The sequence below is a fragment of the Sylvia atricapilla genome, chromosome 2 (genome assembly GCF_009819655.1).
Source record: "Sylvia atricapilla isolate bSylAtr1 chromosome 2, bSylAtr1.pri, whole genome shotgun sequence".
Classification (NCBI taxonomy): domain Eukaryota; kingdom Metazoa; phylum Chordata; class Aves; order Passeriformes; family Sylviidae; genus Sylvia; species Sylvia atricapilla.
Genome location: NC_089141.1, coordinates 21147890 through 21170895, shown reverse-complemented (window position 1 = coordinate 21170895; position 23006 = coordinate 21147890). Strand labels below are relative to the sequence as shown.

The window sequence follows — 23006 nt, the reverse complement described above, 5'->3', positions numbered from 1 at the left end:
GGGGCCGCGGGGAACCGGGCCGCCTCCCGCCGCCCCGGCGTCATCACCGGGCGCCGGCGTCGGCACCGCCCTTCCGTTGCCGTGGCCGAGAGGGCGGGCCGGCGGCCATGGCCCTCCCGGGGCCGCGCCGCGGGCAGCCCCTCCCGCAGGTAACGGGGCGCTCGCCCTCAGCGGCTCGGCGGGCGCCGGGGGGACACGCTTCCCCGGGATCCCGCTTCTGTGGGATGGCGGGCACTTAGCGGGGCAGGGATGAGGGTTCCTGGGGCTGTGCGGTTTGCCGGCGGGTGGGAAGTCCGCGCTGCGCTCGAGCGAACGGCGCCAAAGCTGGCCTTGAGGAGCTCGGGTTCAGGAAGAGGCGCGGGAGGTCGGGATGCTGTGGTTTTCCTTAGTCCCTGCCGAAGTTTGGATTGGGTAGCTGGGAACAGTGGCCAAGGAGGAATAACTCGCGCAGTGGCATTCAGGATCGGGTTAGACGGGGCTCTGGATAACTTGAAATGCCTGAAGAGCGTGGAATCATTAAGGTTGGAAAAGACCTCTAAGATCATGAAGTCCAACCGTTAATCCAGCCACCACCATGTTCACCACTAAACGATGTCCCCAATCACATCCACAGGTTGTTTGAACACTTCCAGGGATGGTGACTCAGTCTCTTTCCTGGGCAGCCTGTTCCAATGCCTGGTCTCCCTTTCAGTGAAGAGATTTTTCTAATATCCAGTCTGAATCTCCCATAACAAAACTTGAAGCTATTCCCCTTTATCCTGTCATTTGTTACCTGGGAGGAGAGACCCAGCCCTACCTGGATACATCCTCCTTTCAGGTGGTTGCAGAGAGTGAAAAGTTAATCTCCTTAGTTCTCCACACTAAACAGTCCCAGTTCCCTCAGCTGCTCCTCAAGACCCTTCAGCAGCTTTGACCTTCTCTGAATACACACCTCAGTGTCCTTGAATTTAGGGACACAGGACTCGAGGCAGCCTTGCCAGTGCTGAGTACGGGGGGACAATCCCTGCCCTGCTCCTGCTGGCCATACTATTGCTGATACAGGCCAGGATGTCACTGGCCTTGGCCACCTGGGCACACTGCTGGGTCCTGTTCAGCTGTTGTCAACCAGCACCCCCAGGTCCTTTTCTGCCAGGCAGCTTTGCAGCCACTCTTCCCCCAGCATGTAGTGTTGCCTGGGGTAGTTGTGACACAAATGCAGGATCTGGCACTTGATCTTGTTGAACTTCATGCAACTGGCCTCTGCCCATCAATCCAGCCTGTCCAGACCCCTCTGCAGAGCCTTCCTGCCCTCAACTAGAGCAACCCTCCCATCCAGCTTGGTGTTATCTAAGATGTCCCTGCTCATGGCAGGGAGGCTGGATTAGACAACCTGTAAAAGTCTCTTCCAGTCCAAAAATCTATGAAGAATAAGGTGTTTTCTTGCTATGCATAAAACTCAACCCAGAAAACTTGCTGTTGAGGAGTGCTGCAAGTTTTTTGGGCAAGTAATACAAGAGATTTACCCCAAAGCACCATGTCCTGCACCTACACGTGACATCAAAGAAAGTGAATTCTAGGGTGAGGTTTCCTTTGTTTTGCTTCCTTGGGCACACCCATGCTCCCACCTTCAGCCTGCTTGTTGTGGCAGGTAGGAGTGTGTATCTGCTTCCTCAGGGAGCAGCCTGGGCCTCTGGCAGCAGGACAGAGGGAAGGAGTTCAGAAATCTGGACTGTTTGGGGCATAGGGGTTACTTGTGAAAATGCAGTGACATATCAGGACCATTAACATTTCAGAAAGATGAGTGTGGGACAGGAAGTTTCTCAGCCTGGCTATGACAAAAAGCTGATATCAAATTTCAGAGTTGCTGGTTCCTGGGCACTAGCACAGCAGATCTCCATCCAGCCCCTAGGGGCTGGGTGTTTCCACTCTCTCTGTGTTCTCCAGTCTCTGTGTTTGGCACTAATTGCCAAATGAGTGTTTATTGCCTAATGACTTCTAAGTCCAGTTTATGCAATCAAGCAGTTGTAGAAATGCATTCCAAAAGGAATCTATTCCTTATAACAGCCATGCTGTTTTGTGTTACATTCCCACTGATGTTTGCTCTCTGGAGGAGAAATGTGGATATAGGAAGTGTAAAAATGAATATACTTAGAAATGTTTTCTTTTCTCTAATTTAAGAGAGTGGACCAAACCTCTGAGTATGGTGTCTCTGAAGCTTTCTCCCTTCAAAAATCAAGATGTCCACAAAGGCCTTGGGGTCCTGTGACACGTTTGGAAACTGCAGAACGGCTGCAAGTTCATCATGAGGCCTGTGAGGAAGGTGAGGTAAAAATACTGCTTGCCACAGGGTGCCTAAAATGAACTGTTCTTGATCCAGCTTTGTGGTTCTGACCTGAACAGGCTCTTGCAAAGCTTGAGTTCACAAGAAACAGTTTATAGTAAGATGGCTTTCATCTAATGGAGAAAGGCATAAGAAGGATCAATTACAGGAGTTCAAGGCAGATCTTAAATGGCATACATGAGAGAAGTCAGGGAGAATCTCTGACTCCTGGAGACACCAGGTCAAGACAAGGTGTAAGAACTGCCCTTGAAGATACACTGTGTGGTCAAAACCAAGTTAGTGTGCTATAGGAAACCAGGTGAAATTACCTGACATATTTCTGATAGCAAATTAGCTGTGGAAATGGAATTGCCCTATGTAAATTTCACATCTGTGAATAACAATGTGGTTTTGTTTTGATTCCCATGCAAAATTTTTCTCACTAATTACCTAAGTAAATATTTCTTTCATAAAGCCTGTAGCCAAAAGGACTTGCTGAAGTTTGAAAGTAAAGCTGTGGTAGATTTATAAAACAAAAAGGAGGGAAAATATCACCCATCAGTGCTAGAAATATGTCTGCAATGTAAAAAGCTAATAGGAAACAGGATTTTAAAAGCTGAATTAATTCTTTCAAGAATCAAAAGTTAGCATTACATAACAAGATGACTACACATCTTAAGATCATCTACTTCAATCCAGGAAGTCAGCTTTTTCACTTGTAATCATTAAGGGTTCAACTAACAGCATGGAATACACTTACCTGCTTACAGTGCACTGTCTGAATGCATTATACAGCCAGTGGCTCCAAAGGAGCTGTCTTTGCTGTTATGAAAAGCCTTGTCATTTCCTGTGGTGGAAAGGTTGCTTGCATTCCTCGTGTTTCTTTATTATTTTTGTTTGCCCTTGTCTACTAGGATTTTCCTTTTCATAGCTACCAATCCCTCAGAATTGTTCCTAGCTCAACTGAAATTTTTTCACCTGGAATCCCTTATTACAGTACTTAATGGTAGTAACTACACAAAGCCCACTTTGTAAAGAAGGATATCGTTGAGAGAAGTGCCAGAAGACTTTTACTCTAGTTACGAGAAGATCACAAATCCCACTCAAAAAAGTAACCCTTCCTCAAGTGGCACATTGGTTTTTTGCTCTTCTTTCTGTTATCAGATATATTTCCCTGTTCCTGATCTGGCTGGAGAGATTATGAAAGAGAATAAAAGTGATTTTAAGAACAGCAAACATTTAGATTTATGTTTTCTTTAAGAAATGCACTGTTTTCAAAGAAAGTTTGAAAAAGGCTTTATTGCCCTAGAAATACCAGGAAGCATCTTCACTTTGTGTTAGGAGTAGCAATCAGGAGCAGCTGCCTGCTCCTGTCCACTGACTGTGTGTCTGACACTGTGTAAGGACCCCTGCTGGAGTGACTGCTGGGTGAGATCCCAGCTCTTTGTCCATCCTCACCGCACGGATGGCTGAGGATGGCTCCACTTCTCATGGGGCTGCTCCTGATGCCTTGCAGTTTACAGCCCTGTGTCCAGCTTCAGGAGCAGCTTGGCCACCCATGCAGCAAGGCCAGCTGGTTTGTTAAGGCAGCAGACACATGAGCTGACCTTGTTTTGAGAAGAAACTCTGAAAAAAGAATTCTTTCATTTTTCCACAGAAGAATGGAGATGCCAACAGTCCACTGAAGGACTTCATACCCAGTTGTTCATTGGGCATTTGAGCTTACTGAGGAGTACCCCATCCATCATGGGTGCATTCCTGTAGCTGCAGTCTTAACCCTGAGTCCCAGGTGAAGTTTGCCACCTGACAGTTTTGTAATCAGGCTCACCAGTTGTTTCTGTGGTACTTGCAAAGGGTTAACCTGTACACAGGAATCAAAAGTTTGTCTGAACAATGATTCTTTTCAATTTAATATACAACAGCTTTGGCTACACATGTGAAAACCACCTAAGCGTCCGCAAATGCAGTGGTAAAACTATAAAAGCTATTTAAATTATGAATTTCCTCATGTGAATTCCATCTCCTTGATAAATGCTTGAAAATAATCAGAAGTGATTTAGATGCCTGCAGAATCATAGTAAAAATGATGTGGATAAGAATTAATTTCTGATTTACATGACTGGGAAAGAGTTTGCCACTTTCTCTTCCTGTTCTTTTTCAGATCAAGAAGATCAGAACTATTAGCATTATTTCATTTTCTGTGGCAGATCAGGTTTCAGTCATTCCTAGCATGTGATCTAATTATCCTAGACTATTACTAGCTTACACTTAGGCATATATTTTTTTAAGCAAGTGAAGTCATCGATCTCTTTCTTCATGGTAGCCCAGGAGCTGCTCAGTAACTGGATGAAGTCCCAACTGCAACTGGAGCTGAGCGATGGAGAAGAGGACGTTAACTCTGTCCTTCAGGAAGAGCCTTCTGCAGCCCCTCCAAAGTATGAGCACTTTGATGGTGAGAACACTGCAAAGCAGGTCCTGGTTTCCTCTCTGTGGCTGTGCAGGGGCAGGTCAACCTGGTTTGTCAGACTGAAAGGTAACAGTTGTTCTGAGGTCAGGACAGTGGACTCAGTAGAAACAAGATTATATGTGATTATTTTTGTCCCCTAGATCTTACAGCATTTTGCTGTAGGGCTGCATAAATGCACCTCATAAAAATTCAATGTCTCCCTTTGTAAAAGAGAAATTGTTTTTTTCTTTTGCGAACAGGTATTTTTGAGGCCTGTCAAGTTTATACAGCCATTTGAGATGCACACAGGCAAGACAGTAAAAAATGGATGAAACATTGTTACTGCTGTAGCGTGTTCAATGGGAGACTGATTAAGGCTCTGGGGATAAATGGAGTGCAGTCAGTGTGTCCGCGTTCATCAGAAATGCATTCACAGTCTGGGGAAGTGATCCCTTTAATTACATTAGGCTTTGTGATCTGAGACAGAAGGGTTTATTCATTTCAGACTAGCCTGAGATAATCTGAATTTCTCATTTCAGACTTGTGCAGCTATCTGGAATGTGAAATGGAAAGTTCCTCTGTCCAGAAATACCTCCAGCATCTTTTGCAGAGTGAAGCTGTGCACTGTGGGATAGCAAAACACCTTAGACTTGAAGAGATCAAGGAAAAAAAACAACCTACAGATCCACGAATAAACATGGAGCTCAGACACAAGCAGGTGAGCAGGCAAGGCAGCTCAGTTAAAAGGAATAAGGTGGAGGATTATAGGATTAGAGTAAATGCTCAGTGATACCTCCCCAGTATTCTCTCAGAGCCTGCAATAATCTCTGACTTGGAAGCAACTCCCCATAGATACTCTGCCACAGTTCAGCTGAAACTTTACTGCATTTCCAGGGGCACATCAGCCATTCAGCAGTAGCTTGCACAGTCAGCTTTCACTAAAACTGTTGAGGTTTTCCCTCTTTTTCTGAAGACTGACAGGAAGAGCTGCCACAGCAGTCAGTTCTGAGTTTGCTCCCATTAAGGAATATTGATTTAATTTGATTGTCTCACATGGACTGTTTTGCTTGTCAAGAGGATAGTCTCTTCAGTCAGTGCCCACTAGGGATAGGCTTTCTTGCTTAATGCAAAAGGTGGATTGTGACCCACCTTGGCAGTGTACAGTGAACTTCAAATTCTTCAGCCTTTGGTGTTTGCTTTGACTTTTGCCTGTTTTCTCTTGCCCAGGTGAAAGAAAACCGAATGAGGCATCAGAAGGCTTTAGAGCTTCAGAGACAAGAAGAGTCCCTGAAGAAAGCAATTCTGTCTGAGGCCAGGCTCCGAGCACAGGAGGAGGACAAAAGGAAGGCCCTGCAGGCTAAGAAGGAGGAGGAGGAGATCCAGAGGGAAATAGTGAAGCTGCGAAAGGAAATGGCTGAGAAGAAGCACACTGTGGAAAAAGTTTGGAGAATGTAAGGAAGGGTGTGGGGGGTGTGGAGAGATGAAAACCACTTAAAAAGGTCCTTTTGTTGAATATAAGAGCTGTGGTGATCCCTAACAAAACAGCTGTTACTGACTTTGAACTCTCCCAAAACCTTTTAGTCCTCTGCTGCCAACATCAGTGGCAGAGTTTTTCATGAGTGGGAAGGTGGGCTAAGAGCAGTGTTATCCTCCCCTCAGCCATTACAGTCTGTGCACTGAATCACAAAGTAACAGTGTGTTTGCACCACTGTGCATTCTCTCCATCAACTCTGTGGCTACATCCAGCCTTGTTAGGATCTAATGCCACATGAAAGTCAATATACAGAAAAAAATAGAAGAAAAAAGTCTGTGTTGAAAGTCTAGAACTTTTAATACTTTCCCTACTATGAGAGAATAAACAGCATTCTTGCCTGAGAATTCTGCAGACATAATTTTTTTCTGTCACAGAGATGTCACTTTTAGGGGATGCCATTTATTTACTTAGGCAGCCCTGTGATTGTAAATCTTCTTATACAAGTGCTTTAATGAAATATTTACTGAAGTAATTTACTGTTTTCTTCTGCCTTTTGTGTTTAAGAAATGCACTAGACTGGCTAATCTCGGGGATTCCAGACCATTACAGAGGTGGTTTTTAAGAAGGCCAAGTTAAAATAATTAGCAAATTTTTAAGCTGTAGATGTGGTTCTCTTGCAATTGCCAAAAAGAGAAGGCATTAGGTTGTATATGATATTAGGTCCGTGTGTTTGTTCACTTTGCAGGGAGGGGAAGAGACGAGAAAAAACTCAGAAGCTGTCAATGCAGGAGATGTCTGCTGTGTCACCAGCCCTGGTCCTGAAGAAAGAAGAGCAAGAAGAGGAGAAAGAGAGAAAGACTCAGGAGTTGCTGTGCAGGATTCACACCAGTAGGCAGAGAGTGAGTATCACCTTTTTTTATCTGAGACTCTGAGCTACCTGCCCTTTGGCTACCGTTTGCAAACCTGAAGTAAAAAGTCCTGGTTATGCAGATTTTTTTTTACTTTTTTGAAGACCTCCTGATACCAGGAAAATAGGAAAGCAGGGCCAAAAGTGTGTTGTAAGACTAGGAGCAAGAAATCCTGAAGTGTCAACCCCATTGAGCCTGTGCCTCAAGTGTATTCAGTAGGACATTTCACTTAGAATTGTGGAAAATGCATGGCTCTCAAGACCATGATGAGACCATAAAGGCTTCTGCAATCAAAAAATAAGGAGATGTACAGGAGGAAGTGGAGTGAGATTTGTTTTCCTTCAAGGAAGGAAATAAAAGGGGAAAGTGGCAGACAACAGGCCTTAGAAGCCTTTATTGTGTACATGGGAAGGCATTTTAAGGATTGCCTTTGCACATTCTTGTTCAGGAACAGGGAGAGGAAAGAAATGCTAGTCTGGGATGAGCTTTGAGCTGTGGCTCTTGAGAGTTGATGCACACCAGTAGGATATTCTGGTGATACTCACCAGTAGGATATGTTACTGCAACAGCTCTTTCAAGGCAAAAAAACTTTAATAATTCCTAGTAGAGACCTTTTTGTTTCACCTTCATTATTCGGGTACCATGGTCAGCTCTGGGTTAAACACAACTCCAGTAGTGATCTTTTAGTACTGAATAATTTTATATGGGCAGTCTCAGCAAAGGAAATAAATTCCTGAGTGCAGGTATGAATGCCATCCATCACATAATGTTTTTAATTAATAGAACAGTCGTCATCATTGATGTCTATATATCTACATCTAGGGTTTTTTTCAGCAGAAGAATCTTGTAGATTTGATGGTGATTCTTCTCACAGCTCAATTTGTCTGCCCATCTGCTGGATTTGGGCTTGGCTGCTGTTTAGCAGTACACAATCTCTCTCCAGCACAGTCTAAACTGTGAAGATAAGCCTGAATGAAGCCACAGAACAATTCAGGACTGGCATAATGTGAGAAGACACAGCTTGGCTGAGCTAAGCAATACTGACATTTTGATTACTTTCCTAAAGCAGAAAGAAACAGTTAATGCATTGACTTTTTGTAAGTCTTCATTTGAAGATTCCAGCGAGAGAGGAATGCAATTAACACAAGGCACTATGACAAAAGGGGAGCAGCAGAGTCCTGTAAGTTGACCCACTTGGAGGATCAAAATGAACAGTGTCTGCAGTGACAGGGCTAGAATTATGGGGTAGATTAGATAGCAAATTGCTGCTCTGTACAATGTAATTTACTCCCAAAGGCAGCGAGTCTAATTACACAATAGGGGAAAGGTTTGGCTTCCTGCTGGAACGAGGATGAGCTGAGGCCATGTCATAATTTCACTCTAGGAAGTGTCTTGATTTTTGTTCAAGTTAAAATTTAATTTTTTTAAAAACAGCAGTTATTCACAGATGGGTTCTTACCTGTAGCATCTAGAAGAACATTTCTAGACATTTTCTAGATTTGAAAATATTTTCCCTGTCTCTAAAAATTGTATGTTCCTCACCCATTTCAGTCCTTTATACTTGGTGAACTAAGTGTATTTCACTCCAAAGCATAGGGGCCCTTGATAGGATGTCTCTTTCTAGACACTTTCTGCATTTTGTATACCTGCACATGCTCTGCAATACTTCTTTTTAATCCTCAAGATAATTGTTGAAAATGAGTATTCTAAAAAGATTCTCAAAAAGGAAGGCCAGAATAGGCAAAGGGCAGAGAGGATCGGTATTTGTGTGACAGGCTGTATCTTGCTCATTGGTTTTCTGAAACTCTCCCATGCAGTGCTTGCAACAACATTTCTCTGCCTGGCTGAAAGTCATTCTGGAGCATAGAATTAAAATGGGAAAAGCCAGAGCCCTTGCTGACTGGAGATGCCAGCTGAAGGCCCTGCGAGCTTGGAGAAACTATACTTGGGCCCAGAAAGTAGAGCAGGAGACACAGCAACTGGAAGTTCATCTCCAAGATCAAAACAGGTAGTACCTCTTAACTGTGGAATTCCACCTTCTGCAGCCGTACTTGGGCAGAGCAGCGATCAGGGACTGTAAAAGGAGCTTGTCAGTTATCCAGCAGGAGGGAAACAGCAGCTTTTTGAGAAAATTGCTACACTGCCTGCAGTCTGCCAGAGGCGTTATGGCACAGATGAAAAGGAGGACAGATATAAACAAGAGCTTTAGCACTTTCCAACAAGCCTGTGTCTCAGTCTCTGTAGGTATCTTTCCTAGAAAACTCACCTGGCTCGCTTTGGACTCCAGAGAATATGAGTTGCCAAATTTATTCCTAATTAATATATTTGCTGTTTCAGTAGAAGTATAGCAGAGATCATTTTGGCCAGTGCCTTTCATTAAGGAGGCTCTTGGATGAATTCCTATCATCCAGAGAAAATACTTCCCTTCGCAGGTGTCTGGCAGGCTGCAGTGGTGAGACACTCACTTCCCCATATGCAGCTGGCCAGGGAACACGATCTCTCTTCTGCAGCTATCCTGCATCCCAGAGATGCCACAGGAAATAGCAAAGTGTGAACTAGCAGAACTTAATTCAGAATAGCAGGCATCCTTTCTGCCCTCCCACTCCTCTTTAGAGGAGCTCTGTACAGCTTCAGAGGGCCTTCAGAGTAAAGCAGCAGAAAGACTCAGGAACTGATGTGGCTTCATTCCTGGGCAGAAGCCTCACTCCTGCCATAACACTTTCTCATTCAGGAAAAACCAACTGGCTGTGGAGCACAACCAGCGACGCCTCCTGCGCTGCTGCTTCCTGGCCTGGCAGCACTGGAGCCGAGCAGAGATGGAAAAGCGAGAGCTGCAGATAAAGAGGGAGCAGACAAAGAGAAAGATGGAACAGCTGCTGGAGGCTGTGTCACTGGGGAAAGGTGGGGACAGGCCACTGGAGGCTAACAAGCCTGGGACAACAGAAGTAAATCATCATCAAGATTTACAGCAAGACAAGGTAAATCCTTCTCATGTAGTTTTGCCTGTTGACATAGCAGAACTCTTGGAAAGTACTTACTTTATGCAGTCTGAAATAAAGAGTACCTTGTCCCAGAGGAAAGCTTCTTTCCCAAGATGAACCCCAAATACCTGCCTGCAACCGTTCAGGAGAGAGGTCCAGAAATCAGAGGCAAATGTGAAGGACAATGGATGAGTTTTAAAAATAATCTCTAGTGCTGCCAAAGAACAACCAACCCTTCATGTACCCTGAGTCGCAGTAAGCATCCCACCCCCAGATCACTTTTACTGAGAGATTAGTTACGTCTTTGATGCTAGCTTAGACTTAAAAGGAATAACTTGACTGCATGACAAGAGATATTTTTCATGCCAGTGCAGCTTTCCTGCTTTTAACTATGGGAAAAAAAAAAGGCTGTCACTAGCTGTTTCACGATAATGCACATCACAGGGAGGTAGGAGAGGAGCAGGGGTTGCTTCCTTAAATTTGTCAGGTTGGATCCCCACCTTCCCTTCTGTCTATAAAATCTGTACCACATTAGTGCTCTAATATCAGTATTAGAGCTCACACATACATTACAGGTTAAGCTTTCTGTTTGCTTAAGTGTGAGCAAAAGTTGATTTCTTTCAGTGCTTATACTATCCTAGTAGGCTCGTATTTTTCTTCTGCTGCACTGGTAAAATCTGTGCTCAAGAAATGGGACTGAATTAAGAGTTTGACCTAGGAATCAGAAAGCAGACCTTGTAGCCAATGGCTCTTCAGAGAATGACCATGTGTTAGAAAGGTGTAGCCTCATTCCCCACTGTGCACCTGTTTTGTGGTAACATTTATCAAAGCTGGAAAAGAAGCATGAGGAAGCAGCACGCTGTAGACTTCTCTTCCATCTAAAGGGGACTGTTCAGTAGATCAGCTCTGTAGATGACTTCAACAACTGTTTTTAATTTTTGTTCTCCATCTGAGCACTGAGCAGGGACAACACAGTTCAAAAGGGAGTGTGCTAATCCCCGAGAAACGAGCTGTCCTAAAATGTGCTCCCTAACAAAGTAATCAGAATGTATTCCTGCCAAAGCTCTTGCCTAATTAGGATTTTTTCCTGCTGGTGAAATGGCACTCAGCTCCTTAAGAGTTCTTTTCCATAGCCTCCATTTTGTGCTTAATGGGGCCCCTCTGGCCTGACTGGATAAAGATAACTGAGATTACCCTACTTCTCAGGCATCTCACTAGATTTGCATTAAAAAAACACTATGCAGGAAGGGCAGAAGAGTGCTTGGTTTTAATCAATGCCAAATTTTCCTCATTTCTTTTTGTTTTTCTCCTAGCCAACTGAAACTTGCCTCATACAGAAAGAGCCTGATCAGACCAGAGACCAGTCTTGTTGGGATGTTGTTCACACATCTCATTTCTACAGAAACCCCAAATTTGCCTGGGAGATTACCATTAAACATGCAAGCCTGAGTGCCCAGGACCAGGCTGTGTACAGGAATCAGATAGCCACAATCCTCCAGCATTTTCAGGCACCCGGTCCAAAGACACCTCCTGCTTATGGTAGTTGTTTTCAGCACCGTCACGCCTTCCAGCAACGTGTGATTGAGGAGCAGAGGCAGCAGCTTGAGAAACAGCAAGAGCTGATCCTTAAACTGCAGAAAAATCAGAAGCTGAACAGAGATAAAGAAGAGGCAGCACAAGCTATGGCTATTACCCAGACGTTTAACAATTCTGTTTCTCAAACCAGGGAGGAAAAACAATCCAGATGCAAGAAGACAACTCCTTTGAGGTATATGCCTTCAATAAAGCAGGGTCAGTCATCATGTCTCTTTTCCCACTCAAGTTGAGCCAGAATTTGCCAGACACATTTCAGTCATGCTAGTGCTATCTGCTGTTCCTCTCAACTGTGACTTAGCCTCAAAGGAAGTATGAGACTGGCTGCAGTTCTCTCTCCTTCTCCCTCCCTACACTGGCTCAACAGCAGGTGTTCCATGCAGGACCCTTAGAAACAGCAACACCAGTGTCTCCCATAGTAGCAGTGGGGATTTATTTAGTTATGAAAAAAGAGAGCCTCATTCTCTGTATTTGAGACTATGCAGGAGCCCTGGAACCCAGGGGAGTTCCTGTGCAAGGATGCACCATGAGTCCCATTTGAAGCAGAAGAAAGGTATGTCAGGGATAATGCAGCACAATGGAGAACAGAAGCTACAAGGCCATAGGTGGTAGGTGTGAGACATAGTTTGACTGCATTTACTGGAGAATTTCTGTACTCTTCTTCCATAGCCCACCTGATTCTCATGGGCCAGAAAACACAAGAGCAGCAGTGCAAGGCAGGGGGCCCCCCAGCCGGCTGACCTCACCTCATCCCATACTGAAAGGTATTGTTCTAGATGGAGCAAACACCATTCCAGACAGCTTTTTCTCAACTTGTATGGAAATGTCTGGCTTTGCCTCAGCTTTGCTGGTTGATGATATTGTGCAAGTAAAATTCTGCACTTTCCTTCCCAGTCTGACAAGCGCTGTGAGAGGAGAGGGTGAGCTGTTTTCCTGTCTGAGTCAGGCATCTGTAAAACCTGGGACACTGCACACCCTTCACGTCCACACTTAGTACACTGTTGTGGCACTTCTAACACCTGTGGTTGTCTCTGCTGTGACAAGACTCAGAGAAGCTGTACAGGTGTTTTTTGCCATCAGTCCCTTCATTATGCATCCAAGTGACACTTAAATTAGCCAGTCATTTTCATCCAACTTTGACAAGGTGTTAAGATTTCAGAGGGACTTTAGTACCTAGCCAAGGTTTTGTGAGGCAACAGTAGCCAGGCTGGGGAAGGAACTCCAGATCCCTGCCTTTTGTAAGGTATCTCCCCTTCTCTGGCCACACTGGAACACAATAAACGTGCAACAGAGCCTTTTCATCAGTCATCTAGGATCAGGGTTCTCTTCTATCTCTAGGTCAAGTTCTTCTGTATCAATGCAGGGTAGTGACAGTCTGCATGAAAGGCTGTCTGGAATGTGATCATTGTGATGTTTCAGTAGTTTTGGGATCAGCAGACCCTTTTGGCCATCACAGTAGGTCGTTAATAGTTGTCTTTCACTATTCACTATGTTCAGTTCCAATGCTACCTAGTCCAAGCCATCATTCACTCTGATTTGCCTGAACTCTTTACACCTTGGAGACAGAAAGCACATTTTTCAGAGCATTCAAGTACTTGTGTTTAAAGATCCCCCCCCCCCCCCCCCCAAAAAAAAAATCAGTGAAGAAATTATCCCTGAATGGTTTTCTCTTGGCAGAGAATCCTGGGACAGCTGAGAGGAGAAAAGAATCTGAGGGAACATACTGTGGTCCAAACACTTCAATGCCTCCTAGTTATTGTTTGCTTCAGGCTGTGCTTTGTTTGCAACTGCAGAGGAAGCAAGCACAGGTTCCCAACTCCTCTGCATGTTCTTGTGTGTAACACCTTTGCTGATGGCCAGCAAGATCACTCCATTGCAATTTATCTTCCAAAAAAAGCATTAAGAAGTAATTTCTTACTAGTGGGACAATGATGCTGTCATGAAATTGCTTTTAAATAAGCAGTTGGAGCTTACTGGAGACCTCAGAGCAATTGCTGCTAAATCATGTGCTCTGAGCCTCAGCCCTCAGTCAGGAAAGGCAGGGAGGGACAAACCCTCTGAACTCAGCTTCATTCATAACTGAGTCTTATGGTTGTGACTGTCAGACAAGGAGAGTGGAGAGAAGGTAATTGCCATGGTCTTGAGTCATCTCACAGACCTTTATGGGTTCCTTATTCACGACACTGCCAGGCTGCAAGGGGCAGTAGGAAGCAAGTCCCTTTGTGCTGGCATTGCCAGGGCAGTGGGAGCCTGGCATAGAGTGATGCATCCTTGTTCAAACTTCAGCCATTACACCATAGCTGATTTCCACTAAGCCTTATGTCGTTTGTTTCTGTAGGCATGGAGGAGAGAGCGATTCAGCGGGCAGAACAGAAGAAGAAAATAGAAGAAGCCAAAACACGAAAAGCAGAGGAAAAATTGGTAAGGGCAGCAGAAAATTAAATAAAGCATCTTTCACATCATTCCAGTTACAAGAAAAGCTGATTTAACCCCAGAGTTGGGGACTGAGAAAAGGCTCTTTATCCAAAGCAGGAGTTTTATGACTTGTGAGAAAGCAAGCGTCCATCACACATCAAAAGAAGTAGTTACTGCTGCTTTTGCAGCACCAGCCCTGCTGTATCATAGGCAGACACTTCATCTTGGAAGTTGCAGTTCTAGAAGCAGCCTCCCTTACCACCCTCAACACTTTTTCCACACCTACCCCATGACTGTAGCTTGTCTTTGCTGAGAATGGTAGGGATAGAAGTGCACATAGGGACCTGGCAGTGGTGGGATTCCCCTCCCTGCCTTTCCTCTCTGGTCACATGCAGCTTGAGGATATGCAGTCTCACCTGGTAAAAATCTGCAACTTTAAGCAAATCTCTGCTGAGGAGGGAAAATACTGACAATGTTTGTATAGTTAATACACAAATTCTGTGATACACATCCAAAAGAGGAGCCTTCTTCAAGTCAGGGTATTAAACTGTTACTGAAAACATTGCTAGTAAATTGCATTAGGATTAGAAAATGTGATCTTCAGTGTTTGGGGAAGGAAATGTTTGAGTGTCTGTAATGCTGCTTTGCCTGTGGAAATGAAACTTGAGAGTGGTGCCTAGGGATTCAGAACTGACTTTAGTAATCTAGTTCTCAATAAATTACTTAGTGTGGGGTTTACATTTTTTTAGAGGAAGAGTGGACAAATACTATCACTTAGAGCAAAGAAAAATATACATGTACATATATAGAAAAATAGATATATGGATGGATGGATGGATGGATGTAAAATAAGTAGTAAAAAGGACAGTCCCTCTTCCCTGTCCCTTCCCACAGTTCACTCTTGAGCACAGATCATGTCTCGTATGTGAAACTTCACCTGCTGAAGTTTCAGGTGCTGGTCAATATTAGAGGAACACTAGGAAAGTTCAAAGATCTGTGTTCATGGAAAAGGTCACATGAAACAAACTGAATTTCACCTTTCTCCATTTCAAGGCCCAGCTGAAGGCTGAAGAGGAAGCACGACAGAGGAAGGAAGCCAAGGAAAAGGAAGCACGGCAGGAAAAGCGCCGGGAGGAGAGAAGGCAGCAGAAGCTGGTGACCAAATGCCTCACCTGTTTCTTCTCCTTTAGCATGGATAGGGAAGATCCATTAACCCACTGGTACTCAGTCAGCAGCCAGAGTAACATGAACTGAAGGTCTTCATTGGTAGAGCAGAGTTCACACTACACAGACTGACAGTCTGCCCCCTTTCTGGCAGTGTTAGGGGAAGGGCTGTGTCCCAAACATGCTATGAAGTATATGCTGTCTGTCTCCTCAGCAGGACTAGAGGTCCCAGCTGCTAGACATTCTCTGCTGAGATACATAAGCTCCTCACAATGGCAGCATGTTCAGTCTACTCTCAGATTCCTTCCACTCTTGTCACCCCTCCAGTGTACACAGTGATACCAGCCACAAACACATGATTCAGAAGTAAACAAGCCTGATAATTATATCAAGGGCACCTTTTCCTCTTGGAGCTAACCTAGGAATAGCTGCACTTCATTATTGTTCCTTGGAAATGAGTTGTCCTAATAACCCAAATAGCACATTTAAAATCCTACAGGAATTCAACCTACAACTACTGTTCTACTTGGATTAAGTGTCTTGGAACAATTGACATTCATCCCTGAGTATCAGTCAGAAGCAGTGTTATACAGTTAGGAAATACCCACATCCCTCCCCTGCTATTTAGGCTAGATTAAGTGTTGGGGTACATGCATAAACTCAGAATAATTTCTGGACATATTTTGGACATCAGAGAAGGTTCGTGGTACATCAGCACTTGCAGGAGCCACAGGTGTCATGTCTGTTACAGTAACTCCAAACTGCAGTGCTAATACACAGGCCAAGGGAGTGTCCAGGGATACCATCATCTCCCAGAAGACAGTTTGCATTAAGACACAGGTTCTCCTGCATGGGGTCATGTTAGTCTGCAGTGCTAAAGATGGTGCAGATCTCTATTTCCTGTCAGGTCAGGACCTCCAGCTCCAATATGATAATATGTTGTCACTGCTTAATATCCTCTTCATCCTGAGGGAATTAAAACTACTGCTTTTTATATTGCAGAAAGAGCTGGAAAAGCAGAGGAGGCTGGAGAAAGAGCAGCAGCTCCAGAAAATGGCTAGAGATCACTATGAGAAAGTCCTTCTCAGAAAGCTGGGAATAGTGCCATGGAAAAGGCTGAGGGAGCAAGCCAAGGAAAACCTACTGGTAAGTGCTGAGAGTAAAGGAAATGACTGCTGCCATAGGAGGAAGGGAAAAAGTAGATGCAGTACTTGGCAGAAGCCTTAACAGGCTTTTAAGCCAGGTAGAGATGGAAAAGGCAAAAACTCTCCCTTGCATACCCTGCCTTATATTAGTTCTTTAAATCAGCCCATCTGACAATAATCATGAAAAGCCATTAGAAACCCACAGGGATGGTATCCTCATTTATAGCTGATTAAACAGGATTAAACAGAAAAAAAATTAAAATTATATGACATGCACCTGCCAGTTCTCTTACTCCACAGCAACGCTTATCAGTGAGATATTGCCAGGCAACTTTAGCTGCAGGAGTTTAACCCCAGCCTATCATCAAGGCTTTCACTTTCCTTGAAGTTGTTGGTACAGATTGGCCACTGCTAGTGGCAGGACACTACAGGTGATAATCCAACAATCTATTCTATCCTGGCCTTATCCTCAGTGCAGAACAGCAAATTACAGCTTCTGAGACCTCAGTGTAGGAATATTGCCAATGCAACATTTCCACACGTGACTGAGTCAGCATCCGTTGTCAGGCAGAGACTGATAACACTCAGCTGTATCCTGAAGATCCAGCCAGAGCCCAGGGCTAAATTGGAAAGCTTCCATTTAAGTCACTGGAACTGGAGCTACTCACAGTACTTCACCAACTGCACACAGGCTTCCAGCTGGGAAGAAGGAGATGGATACAAGCTACTCCATATGTCCACCCTGCTGGTCAACATTATGGACAGGCTTGGACTAAGGTGTTACAGGCCATGCCTCTGCCCCATTCACAATCAGTTAAACTGAGCATCTCTTTCAAAAGGGTTTTCTCTAGCAGTGGTGCATCAGTGGCCTGGTAAAGAGACTGGTCTTGTTCCTTATGCTGACCTCTCTTTGTGGGATCCTGTATGTTACTCCACCTGTCAGAAATCTGGATTTGAGCAGCCCCAAAAAGCTGAGATGATTCTCTAGTGCACCAAATTTTCTGTGGCTTTATACTTAGGCAGTCACCAGTTCAGGTAACCAGCTGCTGTCTCTGCTGTCTTCACTCAGGTGGCACAAAGGCACCACAGCTTGGGCCTGCAGAGGAAATGCTTGATGGCTTGGCTGCAGGATGCCCAGCAGAGTCTCAGGGAGAAGATGTCTCGAGCTGAGGACTTCTATTTCCATATGTTACTGAGATGGGGCTTCAGGAACTGGCTAAAGGTTGGCCTGTACCACAGTGGAGAAATGATACCAAGAGAGCTGGCTGCTGCCATGCCTTCCCCTCACTACAATGCAATTCACCCACCTGTAGTATAACCTTTGCAGAGTTATGCTATCCCCATTCCAGCAACATTATTCTCTTTTTCAGAGACCTTCTGTCAGCTTCTCACTCTTCATCGGTCTCTCCCACACAGAATTTTCTCTTACACACTGCTCCTTCATCTCCTCCTCTCTCATCCTGCTCCCTGCTGATTTTCCTCCACTCCTATGCCCACTGCCCTCCACTGCCACAGTCTCTGCATTGTTTTATTTAGTAGGCTGGGAAAGAAAAGAAGAAAAAAAGCCATTTTCACCTGTTTCTTTGTCCTCCTTAGTACAAGGATTATCTCTCTGCCGAGGAGGAGAGAGCAAGTACCTTCCACACGGTCTGCCTTATGAGGAAGTGCTTCTGGACATGGTTTGATCATATCATGGAGGAAAAAAAGGCCTTCTGGGAGAGGCTGAAGATTGCTACTGAACACAGTAACAAGTAAGTGTTCTAGCAGTTCTGGCACTTCCTCTAGTTCCCTTACTATTGGTTCTTTTTGCTTTAGTTTAATATACCCTCTAGATTATTTTAGGGACTACTTTTGACAGGTCAGCGGCTCCCCAGGAACACATGAAACAGGTTTATACTGCTGGTGTTTTGCTTCTGTGATATGCACAGACAGCATCAGCAGAGGTTTATGCTAAGTTTCCATGAAGCCTGGAAAAGAAAGTGTAATGGCACCCTTCACAGGACTTCTAAATCTGAAAAAAAGAGAATACAGTGAAAGCCTAACTAAGGATAAGAAGCTGAAACTTTCTAAGCTGATTAGCAGATCTGGCCATGCAGCTTCTGCTAAAAGCTGCCTTAGGAAAATCTTTAAGTACAATTATAGCAAGCCAAATGATTGTGTAGGAATTACATAGTACTTTTTTGTCCACAGCAGATGATTTAGTTCACAAATCCAAAGTTGATCAACTAGAAATCCTGCTTAAGGAGTCTTTACATTAATGCCATCACCAGCCTGACTTGGCAGCAAAAACTAGAGCACTCAGTTCTACCAGTCATGACTGGAGCTGGACACACCCAGTCCACTCCTTGTCCCATAAAATGCATTCTAGCAGGAAGAAAAAACTATTGTCAAAGTTCAGCAGAAAACAGAAGTCTGTTCACCTGCCTCATCATGGAAGCATGGTAGCTGCATGCAGTCATGAATAGGCTGTGCCTGTGCCCCAAGAGGATCTGCAGCACTTGGAAGAAGAATGAAATTAAATTCACCTCTTGTATGGTAGAGCAAGCCTGTTCTAGCTTGCTGTCAGTAAGGTCTGAATAGTGCACAGCTTAACATTAACAGGCCAGCAAACTGGAGTAACCAGGGGAAAGTCAGACCCAGGAAGAGACTGAATTCATTTTACATATGACCTCCTATTAGGAGGATAATCACCTGACATTCTTCCTTATCTCTTTCCACACTTGCAAAAGGCAGCTTAGACCTTGCCATAACAAACTCTTCTTTAGACAGGACTGTGGTTCCCTACAGCCCCTGTGGGAACCCAGGGCAAAGGCACCTTTGATGTGGTGGTTAAAATAAAGTTAGAATGGGAGCCCAGCTGCCCGCACTTCCAAGGGGTTGGTTTGGAACAAATAAGCCTGCATTTTTCCTAAAAAAACTTCTTTCAGAGGTCCTGTTTGTTCTTCAGAGAACTTCTTTCATCTTTAGAATGCTAAGCAAACACCAGCACATGAATCCTATCAAAGAGCAAAATTCTTGGTGGAGAGGAATAGAATGTTATTTTTCCCCAAGCGTGATTGACATACCAATGAAATGGTCTGCACGTAGATGCTTAACATGTGACAGCCCTGACTAACAGCAAAGGACAAATCCTCAAGATCTGAATTTCCCCTTCAAACAGAGGTTCTCTTTTGATTGCCTGTTATGTCATGTACACATCTGCATGTTGTCACTTTGTCTCCCTAATTTCTTTCAGGAGCCTTACACTGAACGCATTCAGGGCATGGAGGCAGTACCCATTACTGATGAAGAAGGAAAGGGAAAGAGAAGAAAGAAGGAACCAGCTACGCAGGAGAGTAGCTGAAATTCTCCCCAACTTCCAAACATGACAGAAGAGAGTCAGAGATGGGAAAGAGACAAGACCAGTTCTGTTCAGTGCTATCTCCCTGCTGACTGAAGCAAGTCCAGGGGGAAGGGACTTATCAAGTGCAGAGGGTCTCAGAGCCAAAGGGAGCTCCCTGTGGTCACTGTTGTTGCAAACAAAGCATAGGTGGAAGCTTATCTGACAGTTTCACGTTGCACTTCATGAAATCATTCCCCTCAAGCGTATGTTGGGCTGTCTTGGCTGGTGGGTCTGAAGCCCAGATGACTAAAGCCTGGCACAGGGTGTGTTTGAGGCCAAGCCCGTTTCCACATGCAGAGCTGCAGCAATGATATGAATCCTCCTCTGTCCAAGGAAGCACAGAACTGAAATGCACCTCTTTTTGCCTAAGCAGTAACCCAGTGCTTTTGTGTTGGCAGTACTCTGTAGGGTGACAGCTTGTTCAAAGGGCAGACAGAACTGACTGTCAGCTGACCCTTAAGCACTGCTGTGAACTTGGCCACCCAGAGAACAGTTTCTAGCTAGCTGTGCCAGGAAAGTTTGCATGGGAGGAGGAAAGGGAAGAGCTGTTTATGCAAACCATATTTGCTAATGATCCAGATCACATCATTCCATATGGAAAGTCTAAAACCTGTGTTCTTTTGCAAGGGGCTGCTTTATTTGCAGCATTTGCCAGTTCACAAGCACAGTGCTTTGATTTTGGTACCAAGCAGTGATCCCAAGTTTATGAGCCTCAATTGTCATTTAAAGCTGTTCAATATTTCAGGGTGTATTGTGTAAGTCTGTCTGGGCTGTTTCAATTGATCCAGTACTTCAAAGAAAAAAAAAGACAAAACTCCAAGAAAAAGGCAGATTGAAGCTTTTACAGAAGCTAAAGCTGACATGATTAAAATGAGTTTTATACTACTGTTTAACCTTAACCTGCAGCATAATGCAGACAGGGTGATGCTGTTCAGGTGCACTATGTCTTAGCAACAACATAAGGCAGGAAGTTGGAATCACTTCCCTCTCACAGCCATATAGGCAAAGCTCTCCAAAAGCATCTGGCAGTGCAGGAATACTTAACACCAGAAATACAACAGTTTACTGTTCTCTTGAAACAGATCATTAGTAAAACCCATATATGCACTGGAAGTTTCCAATAAACGCGAATCTGAAACGAATACAATTGAGCTGTTGGTGCAGATTGTGTCAAGCCAACTGAATGGCACTGGACAGAAGGCCAGAGCCAGGGACCTAGACCAGCACTGAGTGCTGCAGACAAAGTGGCACAGGACAGGGTGGGTGCCCAAGCACAGCAGCACACTCCAGAGCTTTAGCATTGGGAATTTGTCCATGTAGACACATGGATGTGGCCATAAAAAGGACACTGCCCACAACACCAGCTCTGGGGCAGGCTGTTGGTAAAGGTCTGAAGACAGCTGTTACACCCAGGTACCTCTCACAGCCCTCCTGGGCAAGGCCCGAGCGTCCCCCGTCTCCCAATGGCGCGGGGCAGACCAGAGTGTTCTCCAGGCGCAGAGAGCTGAAGGTGCCTGCCTGGAGTGTGGGCGAGTCAGACCATCTGGCTGCATTAACAGGCAGATTGTGAGAGGAAGCACAAGCTGGGAGAGGCTGGGTAACTCGTGTTGCAGGGAAGAGCGGGGAGGGTTTCTTTGCAGAAGACTGAGCCAAACAGGCAGAGAGGAGCAGAACTGGGGCTGAACTCCCAAAGTAATGCCCTAGCGCAGCCAGCAGCCTCACTTAATGCTAACAGCAATCCACTTGCTATTATGACATTTATCCCCATTGGAAGTCTCTGCCATGTAGTGGCGAACGAGCTCCTGGAACTCCTGAACCAACCATTATATACTCCCACTTTTCTGCTGGAATTTTCCTCCTGACTGGGGCTGGACAATGAACACAGCAAAGACGGTCTCTGGCCCACCCTCCACCCGGATTTATAGTGTATTAATAGTGACCCAGAGGACAAAAGGTGAGAGAGAGAAAGCATCTCCATCTAGAGAGAAGGCAGCAGAGACAGGACATCCAGGCAGCCAGCCAGCGACAGGACATGCTGCAACTGGTAAGGGCAGAAACAGGAATTTGTAGGGACACAAATTGTGCTCACATGCAGCCTGGACTTGACCCTAGAAACAGGCTGGCTGTGTATTGACTTTACATCTTGCACAGCTAAAAAGGTTCCCCAAACCACTGGCTACTGCAGATTATTTTTAAACTGCAGATTCTTTCCCCAGCAATGCACATTTTATCCTCAAAGCCCACAGCCCCCACTTATCTCAATGGCCCTCACCATCCATGAAAATCATGCTGCTTATGTGGAGGTTAGTTGCCTCCAAAGAACTTGAAGTACAGTCAACACTCGGGAAACTATCCTTTACCTTCAATACTCTCACTTTGCAGGGTTTCCTTCTATTCCTAACAGCTTTGGAAGATTCTCCTGACAAGACGCTCCTTGGTTGGATAGTGCAGCAGTAGGAAAGCCAAAAGAAGATCCAGGAGCCATGCTTTGACAGTCCTGGCCTCCTGCCAGTGCAAGCATGGAGCTGAAGGCTCAGCTAGATCCAGCTGAGGGATAGGGGAGATGTTTAGGGATCAGGCAAATCCATACTGAATATGGTCTAAATCAAAAGGCAGATGAGAAGCCCCTTGACTTCCCTATTGATCCACACCTGGCTGAAACAACTCATACCTCCCTGGCAGAAGCAAGGCCATGCCAGATGATGCACAGGATACCCCTCAAATCCCTGGCACAATGTTACTTTGCAAATTGAGGCTTCCACAGGAGGGTGACATGAGAGAGCTTGTTAGACCAAGGAAACAGCTTCAGCCTGCAGCTGTGCCAGAGCATTCCTCTTGCTCCAGCACTTGGCTAGATGCAGATGTTAGTGCCTTAATGCTGGTCATAAGCCCACACTCACAGCTCAGGCACACTCCTGCCTGTCAGCTCCTTGCTTTTCTTAGCAGAAGAGGGAGGTGGCTGCACAGCCAGGCTTTCATTCTCCTGCACAAGGGTGGGGGGAGGACTGTTACTGCAGTACAACAGCAAATACAGAACGTTGAAGTGATTGCAAACCCTTCATCCTCTATCAACACCCCTGCCCTATACTGTTCTTACACACTTCCTCAGAAACCTTAACCATAGAAATACTATCTTCTCATTAAATCTATACACTGGTCACTTCTAAGTCCACCAGGCCCTGCACAAACTGGATCTCTA

General features: G+C 45.0%; 1 protein-coding gene across 2 annotated transcripts; it reads left to right on the top strand.

Annotated features, from left to right (window-relative positions):
- Positions 1–97: 97 nt before the first annotated feature.
- Positions 98–20503, top strand: CCDC191 (coiled-coil domain containing 191). 2 transcript variants are annotated; one of them, XM_066340970.1, is made up of 16 exons: positions 98–149; positions 2158–2299; positions 4623–4751; positions 5285–5463; positions 5973–6196; positions 6965–7118; positions 8945–9135; positions 9859–10105; positions 11422–11876; positions 12371–12465; positions 14040–14122; positions 15170–15271; positions 16283–16426; positions 17495–17647; positions 18022–18176; positions 19661–20503. In XM_066340970.1, exons 1-16 carry the CDS (start codon positions 108–110, stop codon positions 19791–19793), a joined length of 2628 nt encoding a protein of 875 aa, XP_066197067.1. In that variant the 5' UTR covers positions 98–107; the 3' UTR covers positions 19794–20503. The 2 variants fall into 2 exon arrangements, with proteins under 2 accessions (XP_066197067.1, XP_066197068.1); XM_066340971.1 differs by lacking the exon at positions 98–149 and having other exon boundaries at positions 2268–2299; positions 4623–4734.
- Positions 20504–23006: the final 2503 nt, after the last annotated feature.